The sequence below is a fragment of the Bacillus rossius genome, chromosome 1 (genome assembly GCF_032445375.1).
Source record: "Bacillus rossius redtenbacheri isolate Brsri chromosome 1, Brsri_v3, whole genome shotgun sequence".
Classification (NCBI taxonomy): domain Eukaryota; kingdom Metazoa; phylum Arthropoda; class Insecta; order Phasmatodea; family Bacillidae; genus Bacillus; species Bacillus rossius.
Window position 1 is genome coordinate 107875245 of NC_086330.1, and position 16291 is coordinate 107891535.

The window sequence follows — 16291 nt, forward strand, 5'->3', positions numbered from 1 at the left end:
GCTGCAAGTGGGGGAGGCGACCAAGATGAAAGTTTCGAAGACATAGAGAACTTCAGTCCGGTTGACATAAATGTGAACGCCTTGAAGAACATCTTGCAGTCGTACCAGTCGCAGATGGGCAATGCCGGTCCGGCCAGTAATCTCCTGGGACACATGGGTCTGCAGCTGGACTCGGAGAGAGACTCCGACGAGGCCTAGTCCCTGGAAGTTATCAAGCGTAGTTACCAGTTCCAGTCCTGACATGTGCATCTCAATTTTTTCCCTCTGTCTCAGTTTGCTGCATGTGTGATATGTTCACAAAGATTTTTTTTTGACCTTACAAAATCACTCTGTGTGTTTGATTAATGATTCTATTCTATGTTTTGAAGTTTGAGTGTGTTATGTATGTCAGTCATAAAATATTTTAAGGCTTTAGATTATAAAAACCAATTTTTAAGGATATTGACACAAATTGTGGTGTGTGCGCGTTTTTCAACACATTGCAACCAGGTATCATATTGTTGTTACATAACAGTTTTTCACTTTTATGGTATTTTCTTTTAAAAAGGCAGCTCAATTTTTTGCTATGAGTATAGGCAACATTTTGTGGAATTTTGCTTGTAGTGTGCCATAATTTTTAGTCATGATTGATTTGTGTTTTTTTAATTAAAGAGCCTTAGTTTACCTAGTTTCGAATTATGTGTTGACTTAGATACTGATCCACGGTTTGTTTGCAAATGGGTCATACGTGATACTTCGTGCTCTGCAACTTGCCTGTGGATATTTTTCCAGACCAAAGGACTCAAGAGCACTGAATGAATAACATTGACATCCTTTTGTAATTGTGTTATGGATCTGTCTTCATAATATTTGTTTAATAAAATTTTTGATTTGTAATTGATATTTAAATGTATCTTGAATTTTGACAGTAATGAAAAAGATCAATTTTTGGAATATTTGAGCCTCCCTGGAAACAGATAATTTATGAACACCTACGTTTTTATGGTGTAGGAAAATATGACAAGACATGGTTGTGTAGTACCATTAATATTTTGGTGTTCATTGATTATGATTTGAATGGCCCAGTATTTGGTTGCCTCAGTTAAAGTTTCAAGTAATATTCAGCAGCAGCTTTTCACTATCAAGTGCTCATCGCTCAATGTAAATATGTGTATTTTCGTATGTTGTGAAAACTATTAGAAAAATATATATTCAGTACATATCCTAGTAAAATTCTTGAGTATGTTTCGGTCAATTTATTCCGTAATTTGTGTTTTGTAACTTAGTTATATATGTGATTTATTTGTTACAAGTGATTAATCATTTATTTTCATTTTTCTGGTACAGTTTATGTATTTTAGACAACTTTTCCTCTCTGCAAGGTCTACATGCCTATATTTAAATGTGCATGACTGAATGCTAGGTTATGGTCCTTGCTAGCCGCGATGGCCAAGGCTGTACACTTGTGTAGTGAGGAAAGCCTGCATTCACACCACCTCGCACGAACATCCAATTCTGTGCATTACTTTGGTACACCAACATGTTTGGAGCTCATTAAAATCCTGTATGTATTTTCACCTCATTTGTCTGTGCTAGTACGTATGTAATTGTGCTGAGTGAAACTCTACCTATGTTTACCATATGTACTTTATGTGCACCTTTAACACAACCTGATTTAATATCTGGGAAGTTATTTTTTTATTTATAAAAATGGTCTTTATAGCATGTTTTTGTACTCTTTTTACATGTTACTCTAGTTTAAAAAAAATTGGCCATAAGATTGTAATGTACTTAATATTCTTTCGCATGCATTGATGGCCAATCAGTTTTTAATAATTGCTGATCATTTTAGTGGTATAATTTTGGTAAAGGATGTTCACATGATCAGTTATGTTAAATTATATGCCATACAGGTATGCTGCATTACAGTTAGTATAAACATTTTAGGATTTACTTTCAACTTTCATTTATATAGTCTTGAAAATACAATGAAATTCTACTGTTTGATAGATACGTACCTGTTCTGAAATGTGTTTCAGCACCTTATTAACTGGAAAAAGACAACACTTAACAAGATTCCAAAAGTGTTCAGATTAAGAACACTTGAAATGATAACTGGATTTTATTTAATTAATCGAAATAAAATGTACATATTTCTACATAATTATGGTAGTAGTACTATGAATAGTTCATTTTGTAATTTTCTTTATTTTGTTTATGATGTATTTAGTCAATCAGCTACATATATGCAAATATTAAAACAAAAATGGGAATGTTAGCACAAGTAAACATTAATTAGATTCATGTTTGACAAGAATTTAAACATTAAAATGTTTTAAATAGCTCATTTGTGATTTTTTAATATGCACAGAAAATAGATGTGTAATTTTCTTTACTGGCTTAATTGCCGATAATCTCAGTTGTAGCTGTGCCTTATGTATTTGTATTATATGTTATTACTTCATTAGACTTTAGGCTCTTTTGATATTTGTGATATTTTCTAACCATTTTGAAATTTCAGGAAAAACACTAATATTGACGTGGAAGTAAAATGTGTTTATTATAAATTTGATTAAATGACTTAATCAACAGATTAAAGTTCACCTTCACATTGATGTTCAAAAAACAAAAATAATACAGTAAATATTTGCTTATACTTTAAAACAAGCTTAATTACAAAAATTTTGAAAATTTAAAAAATATTTAAAAATTGTTATTTTATTCATTTTGGCTTTCTTTACATTTCACAAGTTAGCTGAAAGGTCAAGCAAATAAAAAAAAAACTAATTTACAATAATAGGTACAGATTAAATAACTATCACAAATATTCTAAGATTCTAACTGATTTTGTGCAGTGTAATATTTGTTAATCTAAATTAAACTTCCATGACTATTTTTTTGTATTTTATCAATTAGGGATTTTATTTTATCTGATTCTTTAAAACATTTTCAACTTCACCATGAATCATGTTTCAAGGAATAAAACTGAATTAATTCAAAACTGTACATGTTTACCTTATTTCAAGCCACTGTTCATTAAATGACAGAGTTAAGTTTATCCATTAGCTAAAAGAATACATTTTGAAATACAATATTTACATATATATTCATTATAAAAAAAATGTATATTCGCACAACTTTATAGGTATACAATAGACCCCCCCCCCCCTTTTTTTTAACACTATTCTAGGGGTTGTCTGAAAATGTTGTAAAAAACAGGAAAGTGTAAAATGTGGGGAGTGTATGAATTTTTTTTTTTTGCTCAGAGAACTGTGTTATTGTAAGATCTTAACATACCATAGTCCCATATTTATATAGGTAATGTATAGGTAAGCATACATACAGTATATGTACATACTTTCATACTATTATTATTAGCAAATCATAATATCAGACATTTACAGGTTAAGAATATTAATAAAAATGCATTACTTTATCACAATACAAAAAGCATAAGGAAAATGTACTATAGCAAAAGTAATTTTTATCAAAGCAAAAAAAAAAGCAAGGTTTATTATAATCCTATTTCAGTATTTAAAAAAAAATTGGTAAAATTAATCTCTGTAATTAAGTATAGGTACAAAAAGCTACTTACAATTTATAATATTGTCAGTACTGTGTGAAAAAATCTGAAATTTTGGTTTGCAACAAAATACTGTTTATGGATATATTCGAGGCTCTTGGCCCTTGCACCCACAAACCATTTCTTCGAAAGTACTTAAAGTTCCTCATATTTTTATGCACTAATGTTTTTTATTTCTTTGAAAAACCACCTCACTCAGCTGCATTTCCTTCAATTATTTTGCGATTTTTCACAATTGTGTTCAGAGTTGAAATAGGCACCCCAAACCTCTCAGTGAGTGAAACAGTACCTTTGTGCTCGTCCATGCATGTTAAAATGTTTAGTTTTTCATCTATAAAGTTTTCCAATCTTTTGCGTGCTGCCTCTCTCACTCAATAAAATACAGATAAAAGTTTAGTTGATTACTCACAGTATAATAAAAAAATTTATTGACATTTAAATTTGTTACACACCATGTTATTTTTAACAAACATTGACAAAAACATTATACATATATACTGTACGTAATACTGTATGTATTAGTTACTGATGGACAGTCAGGATTTCTATGAACTTTATGCACTTGCATCATGTGCCAACATTTTTCAAAGTCTGCCATTATTAGGCCAGTGTTGGCAGCCTGTCAATAAGATTTTTAATGCACGAGCACATTGAAACATCCAGGAATTACAGCGCTAGTGTTCACAACAGCATTTTTGATTTCATATTTCAGACGAAAGTGTTATCTTCATATGTACTATGTACATGACAAACACTGGAAAAATGAATTTACATAGTTATTGCTTTGAGACAAATGAGGTTAAAATGGGACCGAATAAAATGGTTCAATTAATGGAAAAAAGTAAAGCAGTAATTTAAAACTGGGGTTCTACTGTATCTATTAATTATTGGTTTCAGTAGACATTTTTTGTACTAATATGTTTTATCATATATGTTTTTTGTATTTTATATATTTGTTTGTATTTTTATAAGCATTCTATAATTTTGTAATGTCTTGAGATACACGTGTTGTATAATACATTGCCATATAGTTTGGCCAGTAAAATTTTGTAAATATGTGGTTACTTAATTCAATGCACTTTTATTTTAATTATAGATTTTATAGTATTTTGTCTGAACATTTGTTTAGACATAGTGATTGAAATGTAACATAAAAATGAATAAATAGTTACCAAGTTATTTGCTGAAATTTTCTATAGAATTTTAATGTGATCTACCTTACCTTCTTAGTAAAATCATTAATCAGAATTCTTTGGTTTGATACATTCTGTGATGCAGCCCCAGTCGAGCCACTTGTGTTCAGATTTTTTTGGGTGGATTCTGGCTGTTGACCTTGACCGCCAGGTTGCATTTAGTGTTGCAGGTGATTTGAGTTGGCCCAGGAGTTTATAGTTACTGTTGTTTTCTAGCATTTCAGGGTAACATTCCCAGAATGATTTTTTCAGGAAGACCACCTGTAACAAGTCACAGTCGTGCCCAGTTAAGATGACTTTGCACAAACAAAAATCTTTAATAATACCTCTATGACTGTAAAATTCTAATTATGACTGTTAAATAACTTGAAGCTATTTACGATAACTATCAATTAAAAAGTCTGAAAATGAATCTAGACTTATTCTTCTCCCTCAGGAAAGCCCATGCCAGTACAAAAAAATTCTTGATGTCCTCATTTAAAATTGAATAAAAATTTTCCCATGATCCAACAGATATCCACAAATATGGTGAACGACACGAGAACTGATTAAAAAAAAAGTTTTAATAGCTGTACTATACTTGTGAGAGAATCTGTGAGGATTAATTAATGTTGTGATTACTATCCAAAATTTACCAATTTAAAATGCAGATGATTAAAAATAACCATAAAATTTTAATGGATACAAACTTAGTAGCAATATACTAATGACTAACCTGTAAGATTCTCTTGATTACTCCCTGGGATGGCAAAAGCCATTGAATAATCTTACCTTCACTACAATGAGGGTGTTCATAATGACCAACAGACTGCAAAATTTGTGCCTCTACGAAACTAGTGGAAATGGAACTAACATGAATTAAAGTGAAAAAAAATACTTTAGCCAAACATGTATTCTCTCTGCTATGATCTGTAAGCTGTTTGTGGAGATTTTGATCATCGTAAAAACCATTATATTTTCTAATATATATTTAGTGCATGCAAGGTGGTATTCCTTTCCTTAGAGATGACACAACAATGTTACTCACGAAAGATATCTCACAATTTAATGCAAATAATTTACCTTGGGCTTTCTCCCCATTGCTGTAAACATTCTGGAGTGCACTGTAAGCAAACATAAAATTCAAGGCATTCACAGTAACTATGGATACCTATATTGATTTTCTTAAACAAGCACATGCACACCTATTATCTTATTCTCTCATTCATCCATCTCTCTCACATTATTTTCATAACAATGTTTAATGAAAACGCATTAAAATTCGGCCTTGAAATTTTACTCTCATCATCCCGCAAATAAGTTTCACTCCAAAACCTGTAAATTCTCCTGATACCTGGACCCTGGGGATTTTTTCTCCCCCACCCCTGCCACTTACTCTTGAAGGCCCTGTTCATTGTGTGATGGAGAGTGGTCATACAATGGGCTTGGTTTGCCAAAAACTAAATGGTGGGAAAACATACAATAAAACAAATGATCATATTAGTCCTATACTTGTCATGTGACTCTCTCTTAACATAACAATTTATGTTTCAAAAATTATTTTGGGAAAAGTTACTAACAGTACAATGAAAATAGTTATGTTAATCAAACCACAATACATAATAATTTATGGAATGCGTTTTGCCTATGACAGCCCTGAAGAGAGCAAGATTCCAGCATGTAGTGTGTTGTGCACGTGTGAAAATACATGTATTGTGTTTAAAAAAACATGACACATGGTTTGGGAGAAGGGCTACATATTGAATCACATTGTTATTCAAGCTCAAACAAGCAAATGAAATAGTTTAAAATAAAAAAAAAATATTCAAATCAAACACAAAAATGCAAGTACAGTACATTATTTATTAACAATTTAGAAAAAAAATGCAGTGTGATTTTAAGTACCTTATGTAGAAATGAGTACTCTATAAGATTGTACGGTACTAACAAGCATTAGTGTAACACACACTGAGTCATCTGAAAAACTTTCATGAAATTTCTACGACACTTAGCGAACTTTACTCTAGCAATATGCACCCCTTGACAAAGAAAGTGGTATAGTGCTCAGTGGCATACCAAGAGTTTTCAGAGCACAGAACCACTCCCAGTGTTTCAGTCATCCCCAAATACTTACCATAAGTAATTATCACTACAAGGTAGCAATATTAAATGAGACATGATTTCTATGATTTTATCATAACACATTAAAATTTTAATATCCAATACAAGCAACGGTACTAACACCGCTGGCCAACAAATTTTTTTGGTCATTTTTACAAATTATAGATATACCTATTGTAGCACTTAACACACATTTTTTTACATATTGGTAATCTTTTTCAAGTAAAACATATGCATAAAATCTCTACTATTAAAAAATAATATTTACTAACATTATTGAAAAAATCAACCTTAATAAGAATTGTGTAAGTTAGAATAGTAGAATAGAATAGAATTGTAAGTTTCTCTATTGCAATAGTGAATTAATGGATATTTTAATTATAATTATAAGTCAGAACACATGACTTCAGCCAATGCATGTACATCTTTAAAACTTCAAATAACATCACTCAACAATAACAAAAATTAAAAGGAAACAAGGCAGCAGCACAAAGTAATAGTACAACACATGCATACAATACAGAACTAGATATCACTGATTCTTAAAGAGCACCATCTTGGTATGAAAACTTCTCACACCAATATGATGGAGAATTTCAGTAACAGTCTAGCTTCATGGTGCAGTCTTATTTTAAAATATTCTGTCAGTACAGCTTTATTCAGTTGATGCACATGGTTTTCAAGAGGCAGGGTATCTAGGATATGATAATGTAGCTCCTGAAATAAATTTTTGTTTGCATTCTGAAGTACTGACAAGACTAAGCTGTCAAGTGGAGTACCCACTTGAAAAACAATGTTTTCACTACACATCTTTTCTGCTTGTTTGCATAAATATACAACATCTTGATAGGCAACACAGGCCTATTTTTTTTTCGTGCAAAGAAAGCAGAGTTTGATGTAGCCTTTAGTGCAGATTTGCTTGAAAAGCATTTGATCTATGCTCCAGTTTCTTGACTACAAACTCAGAAATGTATTCCACAACATCTTCCACATATATGTAGAGTTCATGAACTAGGATCAGGAACATAATCATGATCATGGCTGATTACAAGCACTCCAGAATTTGGCAACACATCAGAGGGAGGGAATTTATTTCTTGGATGCTTGCAGTATGCCTATTGTTGAGAATTGTTGGATCTACATCAGAGCAATTTGCACTGGTAGTAATAGGAGCACCAATCTGTATGTGCACCGATTCAAACTGGCAAGCTGTGGGATTATTGTTGTGGCCACCACGACTTCTAACACCACAGAAAAATACTTCCAAATGATTTTGACTAAGTTTATAGGTTAACAAGAAATTCATCTTCTAAGTTCAGGCCTATTTATTAATGTGTCATACACAGCCAGCACAGAATTAAGACAAACAATTATGCCAATGAACCCTGTCTTTCTAGAAGAATGAACAATTGGTGTGAATGTGTGAATGAACAAGTGGTTTTTTTGAAACCTTGGAATACAGATTCCTGCTGTTGAGGATATCAAAAACATTGTTTACAAGTGTTATGAACTTAATGGTTTCTTCACAACCTTGGAACTGAGGGAGCGCTTTAATTCTTCATTGCAGTATGTCAGAGCATTTGCAACACTTTCACTTAAAGTTTGTGCAGCCAGCTTTACTTTCATTGGTTCTTTTTCCCAACGAATGTGTGTCTTAGCAAGTTTTGTTGCCAAAGTAAGTCCCTCTGTATTTTGAAGTTTCTCTAACTCAACAATGTACTTCCAATGGATCATTCCAATGTCACTAGCAAAACTGCCCTTTGAGGAGAGAGAATTTCTAAGCAGCTTCAGCATATGGCAAGCATCTAGGAGTAGATGTATGTTTGTCGTAGTCCCGGATATCACCCCCGTGATGCGGGCTGCGTCGTATTCTCAGGGGGGGTTCAGGCCTCGTGGTGGGGGAAATTAACACTATCCGAGCTACAATGATGTTTCGACAGTTTGACCACAAGTATTTATTGAGCCCTTCGCGTAATCTAGGTACATGGGCACGCCGCGGCACAACACCCATCCCTCCGCGGAGTGAGGCTCGGCTGCACGTGTTTGGGGTCGGGCAGGCGCCAAGTGCGGACTGCACCCCCTGGTTCCGTGTGCGATTGATGAACTGTTTCTGCCCCTTCTCTATGATAGCGAGAAACCAATTAAGTTGGAACGCCGTCGCCAGTGACGTAAAGTCCGTCCCGTTGCGGCACGCACGTGTCCGCCGATGCGCGCCATGTCCCACCTCAAAGAACCAAGAAAATACTTATTTACAATTAAATTAGTTACAATGGCGACCGATAGCGTAACGCCCGTGAACGTGAAAGTCCCGATCGCCCGGATCCAATCTCACCAGTTGTGGCTCACGTCTCACTGCCGCACTCGTCTCACCGTGCGACCGCCTCGCTCAGCCGCCAGATGACTACTCCATAGAAAAGAGAGTATATATATATAGAGATAGAATGCAAACTGACCATAGAACAAGTGCGACTATTGCGACAGCGCTCGGACGGCTGTACACCAAACTAACGAACATGCGCATGCAAAAGTGTACTATATCCTTTGTAGCAAAATAGGTCCATGTACCCTAGTTTCTAAACATAACCTATTTTTTAAGTACGGATTTTTTCACAGCCATCGCCCCGAGAAGTTTGCATATATGTACCTTTTCGAATAAAAACCCAACTTAATATACTGTTCTCTCCTCAAACTAATTCAGAAATACCTTTACAAATGGAAAATTTTAAGATTTGTAGTCAGAAGGGGGAGTGTAAGATCCATACGAATGTCTGAAAACCATTAGTTATGTGTATTAATAATTAAAATAGCAACAATAACATTAATTTTGTTAGATACTTGTATGATATGAATGTATGCATGCTTCTGCAGATGTTACAGTTAGACAAACTCAACACAAAAATTTAAGTAGTTGCTGGACTTCTAGAATAGAAGCACAAAAAAAAAATAACACATGGTTCCACCTCACAATTTAATTAATTTTACCATCAAATTTTTCCTATTACATTCAGTTCTTAAGTCTGGCTTCACATAAGAGACTAAACCTATTGTGCAACTGCTGTGTTAAAATAAAATAATCACTGTAAAACATCCTCTAAATGCCCGCGTTATTCCTGTTACCTACGTGATGATTCTGGATTTTTAAAAAAAGTTCTCCAAATTTCTCTACACTTACTATTTATCCCCCCCTCCCCCCTCCATATTCCATGGGACAATGGACAATGGACAAAAAAAAAGGATGTTCCATTTAATCTCACTCAACCAATAACAACAATTTCTGACATCAGAAAATGGTTATATACACTGGCTTAGATATAAAATTACATTACCCTTCCACCTTAAAGGGCAATTGCTTCAGTAGATGTGGTTTGGGGCTGCCATTTCATGAAACTTTCACACATTTTTCATAGTGTGCTTCAGCAATATATGCACACACCATGAAAACTATATGCTACTAGCTACTGCATGCAACAGATGTATAGATTTGATAAAATTACCCTCCTTTCCTAACTTTCACCCTGAAGAATACAAATTTTAGGCTTCATGTGTCACTTTAATTTACAGTAACTTAGTATGTTTATTGCGAGTTTTAAGATTTTAATAAATTGGGGCTTACAAAGAGCAATTTTCTATCTATTGGATGATGATGCAGGAAATTTAGTGCTCCATCAGTACTACCCAAGCTGAGGTTTGCACGCAGACTGTGTAATAATAATTGGCACACAAAAGTTTAATAAATAAGACATGATTTTATATCTGGGACATTCAGTGCACAGTTGTTAGCAAATCTAGCTAATAAGGATGATTACAGCACCCAGCAGCACACACAATGACATGACACTACTTCGTGGATTGTTTCCAATGTTAGTATTGATTAACTGTTTTATTGATATTAAGGGACAGGCTGTACGACTACTGTTACATCTTCTGAAACAAATTTATGATTTTTAGTGCAACAAAAGTGTCATAAACATTTTTAACTGAAATAAGCTGCAAAAAAGACTAAATTAAGATGGTACCCTTTATTATGGCTAAAGTACTTTCGTATAATAATTCACAATTGCAAGAATACTGAGTAGTTTAACCTTTGTCAAAAATATAAATTATGCATAAAGATAACTTTACTAATAAACTAGGTAATATTTTTACAAGAGATGTGCAGGAAAAGTACAAACAGGTAGGTACTCATAGAAAAAACTCTGCGGGACAAATAAACACTAACGAAAGCAATTTTCCTATCATTTATTTGTATAAAAAGAAACAACGGGCACAAGTCAGGTGCTATTTCTTACTGAAATACACTTCCACAATGTTTTCGTATGTACAAGAATTGCTTGTAATGAATAGTATGCATAAGTATCTAATACACTATGCATTACAATTGACAAGTATACACAAACCTCCTGAGATGATTAAAATGTCATTTTTAAATAACTATAAAACCAATGTGCTCAAGAAATGACTTTTATATAAAAGAAATAAACCCTCAAAGATAACATAACTCATGACATATGTATATGTACACTACCACTGCACAAATTTAAAAAACACTGATACTACTTGACATAAGTGAGGAAAGTTTGGTACATGTAAGCAGAAAACATATTAGTTGTCATTACAACAGAAACATAAAGCTATGTAAATGTTTTGGGATGACAATACTTCAATTAAAACACAACATTATTTACAAAATAGAAACAAATCTTACCAAAGTTTAATTTTTCAATAACAATTTGCTGAACAAACACAAATTCCTAATCACAACAGTAATGATTAAACATAAGAGTGACATCAATTACAGCCAGACAAGCATGTTGTGCTGCTTAAAAGAGAAAAGAAATTATTCCAAAAAAGTGTTACTTCCTTATGTTTACAACATTCCCAGTTCATAAAACAGGCTTAGAATAAAATTGTAATACAAATTCAGATTACTTTACTATTAATCTGTGTCTATATATAATATTAAAACAGACAAAACACAAAATAAATTACCTTTCATGGCAAGTGTTCCCTGGATAACTATGATTGCCTAAATTAGGATGGCCACAGAAAATTGGAAATCAAATTCCCCGAGTATAAATAAAAACCTCAGTGACTGATAGCACAAATTCAAATGCGTTAGAAAACCAATCTAACCTATGAAACATTTTACAATTTCATATTTGCTATCATTAATTGTCACTCAGCACATACTTCTGTATTCTCTTGTTACACGCATGTTTGCATACAACATTGTGTCAAATTTATGATGCGTTCATTTAGAAAATTCAGTAATGTACTGGAGTTGCTAAACCAAAGTACATAACATATTTCAACCAATCCATTCTTCCATAACGATTGTGTAAAAAACATACATGTGAAAACGAACACTGAACTCTTTTGGCACTACTGATCAAGAATTTCATTTCTTTCAATGTATAGTAGACCTAAACCCATAGGTGAACCTTTTTCCTGATCTTTCACAAAATTCACTGACAATTCCATGTTTTCACTGACCTTTTTCAAATTCCCTGACATTTCCCTGTTTTCCAGGTCTGTGGCCACCCTGTAAATCCTAACTTAAGGACATTTGAATAATCTTGGACTGGCTTTTATATGGCTAATAAAAACTGTTTCCTCACATAAGTTATGTAGTAGAATTGAGCATTAGTGAAATGTATTTCGATATAAAACAAAACCATGTCAAAATTTTAGTCAATTTAAACAGAATGTAAACCAACTTTAACAGCTCATAAACTTAAGTTAGTATAATGTGCAGCCCAAAATTAAAACATAATTACTGACCATGCCAGCACAGCTTATTTCAAGGAGTAAAGCAATCAGCCAATCAGTAGAAATCTACGAGGTTTTCTTTTCCATGTTATAACCTTTATCACGTTAAACTTTCCTTACGGAAGTCAGAAATCCAATATTTTTCTTAACATCCTGACTTTCTCTCTAAACTGATGACAGATCACACTAATAAAAGTTTGAAAACATAATGTGTCACATTAAAACTTAAATTTTCCAGTCAGACATAATAGGTATGCTAAAAGAAACAAGCTACTGTCATCCCCTTCGTAAATAAATTAATACAGTCATGAAACCATTTGTCAAAATTCAGAATACAATAGTGATAATGACAACAGAATTTTTGGCATCAAAAATGAAATAAACACAAATAATAGGTCATTAAATAAAAAAAAAATGTAAATTGAAAAAGAAAATAAAAATCAGAAAAAAATACTGGATAGGCATGTATGACCAGTACTTTACTGGCAACAAAACATTGTATTTTAATCCTCAGTTACTATCAAATGTTAACCTTGTGACACGAAAAAACAAACTATTTTTTGTTGAAACTAAATCGCACAGATTCCACTAAACGATATTAGTTAGTTCAGGCTTACATAGCCTCACTTTTTCTGCAAGACCTCTTCACAAACTTTTGCAAAGCCTGCTTCTTAATAGGATCCTGCAGAAGCCGTGACGATGCATGAATACGATGCACATCCCTACCACTCAAAATCTTGTTTACATTTTTGCACCATGCATGAATTAAAAGCCTGACAGAAAGACGAGTGAAGAGCATCTTTAAATCATGTTCTTTACACATCATGAAACTCATGTCAACAGAATTATAAATTTCAGTGACGATTTGCTTCCCTACATTCTCATCATGACACCAAATAGGCAAAAGTGATGCACTAATTTCTGAAATTCTTCGGAATGTTTGACTGAACTTTGTACTTGGATAACAGAGAGCCTTTGGAGAATATGATCGACTAGATATTACAAAGTTCTCTGCTATTTCTTCTTGAGCCACTGATTCAGTCGCAGATGACATTAGTATACAACGACAGATTTTGCAGTACTTAGTTTCATGGACTAGTTTTCGAGCTAAATATCCACTTACATACCTTTTTACAGCTGTTGAAAGATAATATTGTTTGTCTGTGATACTAGGGTGTTTCTTTCTCTTTGAATGATCATCACACATTGCTTCATGAAAGTTGTCATTTGCAGTGTTACTTATGGACTTAATGTTGGCTGGGCCTGGCAATGATACATTGGTGACAAAATTTCGCAATGTATCAAGAGCGTCTTCTGGCGTGTATTCACAATTGGCTCCGACAGAGTGGCTTGACAAAAAGTTGTTAATAATTAAACTTTTGAAGGAAGAAATAAATGAATCACACGTTGGGTTTACATTACGGCATCCCTGACTTCTTACACAACAAAAGAAGTTTTCCAAGGGATCTTGATTTAACCTTCTTGGACACAGAAATGTCCATCCCTCTTTCCGCAGTCTCTTCCAAATACACTTTAGGCCTTGCAGTGTGCGAATCCAATTTTTTACAGATGGAGGTACAGACAATTTCCCCTGGGCACCAACAAACTTCATTGTTCTGAAAACCTGAATCATTTCATCCCAAAATGGTATATGGGGTGATTTGTTCTTTAAAGCACATCTAAGGTATTTACCTTCTCGAGCTTCGAGAGCACTGCCATTGACAGAGTCAAACAATTTGTCCATTAACAAAAGGAAGTCTGCAGTGTCCACAGCTTTCCTGTCTAACTCTGGTTCATACTTGCCACCCTCTGCTAACTTTCGCATTAATGCAGACACTCTCTGACTAAACACTTGTGCACATTTATTCACTTTCATTTTTCTAATCCTATCAGGAATTACATGCTCATCTGTAAGTTTAGGGCACATTCGCAAGTCATCATCGCCTTCATCCAGTTTATAAAACTGCACAACATGGGTCCATGAAGCAGTTTTCTCTGTATCCTTCCACTTAAATATAACATTTTTTGTTAGAAGATTATTACGAATACATTTCAATAAATGTGGTGGGTCAAAAAGTGGGATAATGACATTTCCATCCACAATGAAACCACAACTTCTATTTTCTATATTATCTCTCAAACACTGCTGTCTTGTTTCTTCTAACAGATAATTCACTGCAGCTTGATTGTTTGCACCCTGATCACAAACAGTGGCAATGACATTAAGACCACATGCATTTACACGCCTAATGACTTGTTTGATGGCAATGGCTAAAGAATGAGTTTTTGTTGCATTCTGACAAAATGTAAATGCCACTGGCTGTTTCCATTTTCTTCTTATACCACGTACCATGAAAACAAGTACATGGTCAGCAACTAATGGAACTCTGTTATTGCCACAATCTTGCCAGCCGATTATCATGTCTTCACTTGTACTATAATGAAGGCTTGGTTTGATAGCCATTTCATCAAATAACAAGCAGCAGTAACGATCAGATGTAGAAAGTCTTGATACACTGTGCTGAAGGTTGTCAAATATCTGCTGATTCAAACCAGGGCTAAATGGGATATTCTGCAACAGCTTCATCATTGTTTGCCTACTTGGAAGAGAGAAGACTTTAGCCAACAAACGATAAGCTTTGCCACTTTGTTTATAAATCGACAATGCCAAAATCTTGTCATCCAGGGTGAATCTACGTCCTTGTGGTCGTACATCCTTATTTCTTATCTGAGACATAATCAATTTATAAGAAATTGTATCAACCTTCTCAGAAAGTATTTTTAGAAATTCAGATGTACATGTCTCCTCTGCCATTTTCAACCGCTTACGAAACGAACTGTTTTTATTTCTCAGCAGTCTAGCCTGCCGTTTCAGCTTTACGGCTGCCTTGTACAATGAACTTGCTTTTGGTGTTAGTTCATTCTGAAATGACACATTAACAGATTTTAGTAGTCCCTTATTATTATCCCTAGCAGCAGGTGTAGTGGAAGTTACAGGAGAGTTGGATGTCGCAGGTATACCAGCAGTAGGTGACGTGATGACAGCAGGTGACGTGATGACAGCAGGTGACGTGATGACAGCAGGTGACATGATGACAGCAGGTGGTGTACCAGCGGAAAAAGGTGACGTGGCAGCAGCAGTTGAATTGGTGGCAGCATTAGGTAAATGGTTGATGTCATCAACTGGACAAGATGCACTGGTCCCTCCACTGCTGGAATGTACTACAGCCAAAAACCAACATTACATTTGGAATAGACATACTATATGTATACAAATTTCTAACTAGCCAGCGCCTTAATATATATTAAAAAATTAAATGCAGTTACTGAAAAATATAACCTGAATGTGTTGGTTTCATTTCATGATTTTGTGACACATCATCAAGAAGGTAAACACCCAGTAGTCAACATATTAGACTTTCAACTAAAAATTAAGAGGCAATGTATCACCAAATTATAGGAAATAAATACTTCAAAATTGACTTTCAATAACTTGTTAAATAAATTATTTGTTGAATGCATCCCATGTTAAAGACTTCATTCAGCGAGTACAAAAATTTACACTATTTGTTCCTGAAAGCGTTAAGTGCTATGAGAGACATTTTAACTACATTTTATATAATATAGGTACGATGTCTTGTGTTTATAGAAATGTAGACATTTGGTG

The 16291-nt window shown here is 33.9% G+C and overlaps 1 protein-coding gene and 1 long non-coding RNA gene across 4 annotated transcripts in view; one reads left to right on the top strand and one right to left on the bottom strand.

Annotated features, from left to right (window-relative positions):
- The window catches only part of LOC134541666 (protein ecdysoneless), a 68046-nt gene extending 63305 nt beyond the window's left edge, over positions 1-4741 (top strand). For all 3 annotated transcript variants that reach the window (XM_063385278.1, XM_063385293.1, XM_063385286.1), the window contains exon 13: positions 1-4741. In XM_063385278.1, the coding sequence (XP_063241348.1) occupies positions 1-198 (198 nt within the window). In that variant the 3' untranslated portion in view covers positions 199-4741.
- The window catches only part of LOC134541694 (uncharacterized), a 24905-nt gene continuing 11950 nt past the window's right edge, over positions 3337-16291 (bottom strand). Inside the window, exons 4-5 of the long non-coding RNA XR_010076683.1 lie at positions 5818-5858; positions 3337-5016 (exon numbers count right to left, since the gene is read on the bottom strand). This is a non-coding gene — a long non-coding RNA (uncharacterized LOC134541694). The remainder of the gene's footprint in view (positions 5017-5817; positions 5859-16291) is intronic.